The 4,056-nt window shown below is 47.1% G+C and overlaps 1 protein-coding gene across 3 annotated transcripts in view; it reads left to right on the top strand.

Annotated features, from left to right (window-relative positions):
- LOC115538248 (uncharacterized) overlaps window positions 1–1,420 on the top strand; it is a 2,946-nt gene extending 1,526 nt beyond the window's left edge. For all 3 annotated transcript variants that reach the window (XR_003975179.1, XR_003975180.1, XM_030349917.1), the window contains exons 4-5: window positions 87–434; window positions 540–1,420. Coding sequence is in view for 1 of the 3 variants with exons in the window: in XM_030349917.1 (XP_030205777.1) it covers window positions 87–434; window positions 540–1,336 (1,145 nt within the window). In the remaining 2 variants the exon portion in view is untranslated. The remainder of the gene's footprint in view (window positions 1–86; window positions 435–539) is intronic.
- The last annotated feature ends 2,636 nt before the right edge of the window (window positions 1,421–4,056 follow it).

The raw sequence follows: 4,056 nt of genomic DNA, 5'->3' as shown, positions 1-4,056 counted from the left end.
AATAAATTATATATTAATTTAACATCTAAAACAACCAAACCTATCCCCTGAATACTCTTGTATTTTGTTTTTTGATCCACGTTTAGTACCTATCGAGGCCAATGTCATTCAGCGCCCCTCCGGAACAAATCGACTGGCCAAGAAGAAGAATTTGAAAAGATCGGCGGGAATAGGCGGGGCTATACCCTGCTCACCGCAGGCCATAGAACAGCTACAAATTCCTTATAAAAAGGCCCGCAAGGACGCCACCCACGGCGGTCTAGCTCCGGAGAATTTTACCCATGTTATTCAGGCCGTTATAAATCCGCAAATCGCGCCACATGGAGCGGCATGGACTGATTCCAACCACCAAGTGATTGCGGACGTGGAGGTGCGTGTGTCGGCGGCGCCTACAGAGACAGTCGCCGTGCAACCGGATGGGACTATACAACACGGTAGGAAATTAAATGAAAAAAAAAAAAGCATGTGTATATTCTATAGAGTGCAATGATCATGACGGGAGTGATACTGATTTCTTTTCTTTTTTCTATTACAAATAGTCTATGGAGATCCCCAGTGTGCGCCACCAGCAGGGCTGACCGTCAATGATTGGCCTGGTCTTGACGACATCCTGGACGCGTCCTGGAATTCATCGCTGCTGGAACATAGCGACTTCACTCCAGCTCTGTGGGTCGACTCTCCAGCTACATCCGTAGAGGCTACCACCAGTGCAGAGCCTGTACAACACCACCAGCCTGCAGGCCCTGCATCTGGATCCCTACACGCCATTCAAGCCCCTATCTGCGACTCTCCGTGTATCGTGAGTCCTCATGAGGTAGCGGTGCTGCGGCTACCAGCCGGTCCCGCAATTGCTGATGGTGAATACTGGGCTGTGCCGCAAGATGCTAAATGGCGTAAAGAATTTGCTGATAAATTAGCCGTGTTAACTGCAACGGTGGCTGTAAACTCCTCAGCCATTGATCGTCAGATTAAACGTGGTGACAGTAGATACCAGGCTCTCGAAGAGCAGACGAAGCAGTCCTTCAGCGCTATCAGGCTCGAAAATGCGCGTGATCGGATGATTGCTAAATCCCCAAACACTGAAACCAGTAATGGACTTGCAATTGTGGACCTTCAACGTAAGCATTTTGCGGCCGCGGTAGCTGTGCGAGGCAACACGCAGGGCATAGCGAAAATTAGCTCAGTAGAGGCGTTAAGAGCTTCTAAAACCGCTCGAAAATTATGGTTAATGGAATCTACTTGCAAAGCTAACCTGGATGCCTATAGGGCATTGTGTACCGAGATGTCTGTGATGAGTGACACAGTAGCAAAGCTCTCGTTGAATGCTATTATTTGATTTGTGTTTTTGTTTTTGTTTTTTTCTTTTATCTTGTGGAGAGGGTATTTTTTTTTGTTTTAAACTGCATGTAATAAAACTTTTTTTTCATTTAATACCTGACTAATTAACGTTTTTTTTTTTTTTAAATATAATTTTTTATATATATATATATATATATTTTATTTTATTTTCTATCGGCATTAAAAAAAAAAACTATAGCCGTACACCATGCATAACGCCATTAGCCCTAGAAAAAGGAAATTCAAATCTATAGACGGTAATCCCAAGAGACGGCGTAGATCTGATAGTGGGGGTAGCATTATGGATTTAGAACTTGAAGAGATGACAATGCGGTATGACGCAACCGGCGATACGTCTCATTTGTCGGGCATAGGCCATGTGGTGGGTGGGGGTATGTATGCAGAAGGTTGTTTAGACAGGCGGGAAATATGTGTTGGCGTAGATAGAACTAGACGGGTGTTAATTGCAGCTGATGCACGGGGTCGTAGCATGGCTAATGCTCTATATCAGGCAGCACAGATAAATGTTTCGAACGAACCATGTCTAGATGACGTGGTGGGGCTAGAGGCACCAGGAGATTTAGACACAAGGGGTGTGTTGTATTCGGGGGGAAACACACGAGATGTACTTAACGCTGTCGGGGGGCGGTTGGATAGTGCACAAGAGAGTCTATACATATCCACACAGATCGATGTATTGCAGGGGTCGCAACGTGATGAAGGGGTTGGCGCGGGTTTTCAGGACCCCCCGGCCGCGGCAGGGGTCCCTATAGAGTCGAGGGGTGTGGTGTATGTGGGGTCAAACACGCAAGATGTACTTAACGCTGTCCGGGGATGGTTGGATAGTGCACAAGAGAGTCTATACATATCCACACAGATCGATGTATTGCATGGGTCGCAACGTGATGAAGGGATTGGCGAGGGTTTTCAGGACCCCCCGGCTGTGGCAGGGGTCCCTATAGAGTCGAATATACAGGTCGGTGGTGGTGGCGGTGGTGGTGGCGTGGGGGGTGGCGGTGGTGGCGGTGATGGCGATGCTGTTGTTGACGATGATGGCGATGCTGTTGTTGACGATGATGACAGTGGTGACGGTAGCGGTGTGGGGGATGGAGGTGCTGGTGATGGTGCTGCTTATGATGGTACACAGGTGTCTGCTGTAACGGGGGAAGATAATGGCGAGTTGCATACCAGATTATTTCCCCGGTTTAACGGCTTTGAGGTTAGACAGTCCATTGACCTGAGAAGTATATCCCTTGCAAATTTACAGGAGGTCCCTGATTTGATCAGGGAGAGACTGTCAGATGCCATAACAAGCTGCTCGCAAAGTGCAGCCGATGGTAGTGTCTTAAACGTGGTGCTGAGAGGTCCTTCATTGGCCTCTGATGTACAGGCTGTGCTCGTAACGGGTGACGATTACAATGAGGATTTGTTTATGGAGCATATTAGCCAAGTCATACAGAGCAACGACACAGGTCTGACGGATGATGTGCTAGAGCTGGTGGTCACAGGGGTCCACAACAAACGGGGTGGGGCACGTTTGAAGTTAAAAAACATTCCCTATGATGAAATCATACACAAGAAGAAGCTAAGTCTCTACACCCCGAGTAATACTCATAACAATTTGTGTTTCTCACTATGCATGACACATTTTCTGCATGAAGGGGTAACCGGGGGTGACACAGCGTCCGAAGAGACTAATTTGGAGGCGGCTCGCAAATTACACAGTGATCTGGGGTTTGACCCGGATCACTCTGTGGGTTTCTCGGATGTTTCCAAATTTGAGAGACATCTAGATGTTAAAATCCTGATATTTCATCATAATGACACATTCAGGAAGCTGGAGATGTTCCAGACACATACAGCCCAGCATCCTAAAACAGTATGGCTGTACCTCCATGATAGCCACTATCATTGCATAGAGAACAGAACGGCATTCTTTGGTACGGGATATGTGTGTGAATATTGCTACAAGGCCCATGAGGGAATTCTATTACACAAATGCCCGATCCATTGCAATGTGTGTCTGACAGTGTGCGATAGACTATCAGGTCGTACGATAAAGTGCAAGGACTGTAGTCGTATATGCCGCTCGCTGGTCTGCTACAACACACACAAGAAGCATTCTGCCAAACATGACATGATACCTTGTGAAAAGCTCAAATACTGCGATCGTTGTTGTAGACAGTATATCATATCGAAGAAGAAGAAGAAGAAGAAGAAGAAGGGGGTGGGGGAGGAGGAGGAGGAGGAGGATGAGGAAGGTGACGATAATGGTCACGTATGCAGCGATGCAAAGTGTCGTAACTGTGGGGAGCCGTTGCCCGGTGATGGAGTACATGATTGCTATATCCAGCCGTACGACAAGAAAAAGAAAAAGAAACGCGGGGGTGGTCGCGGGGGTCCATCGGATGACTCTGATGTCGACGTTCCGCCTAATAAATACATATACTATGATTTCGAAACGCGCATGCATGATGGTCGTCACGAAGCAAACTGTGTGGCAGCTACAACGTCTGAAGGCATAGAATGGTATGCTACAGGTCTAGGTTGTGTAAGCGAGTTTGTGAAACGCTACAGAAGAGGGGAGTATACGTTGTATACATTTGTGGCACACAACGCGTCGGGCTTTGATAACTATATCGTCCTGGATTACATGACCAAGCAGGGTATTAAACCCACTTTAGTCATGAAGGGTAGCAGAGTCATTTTGATGCGTGA

Source organism: Gadus morhua, unplaced genomic scaffold (assembly GCF_902167405.1).
Source record: "Gadus morhua unplaced genomic scaffold, gadMor3.0, whole genome shotgun sequence".
In the NCBI taxonomy this organism is placed as follows: domain Eukaryota; kingdom Metazoa; phylum Chordata; class Actinopteri; order Gadiformes; family Gadidae; genus Gadus; species Gadus morhua.
Note: the sequence above shows the minus strand (reverse complement) of the source record. Positions and strands in the feature narration are given on the sequence as shown.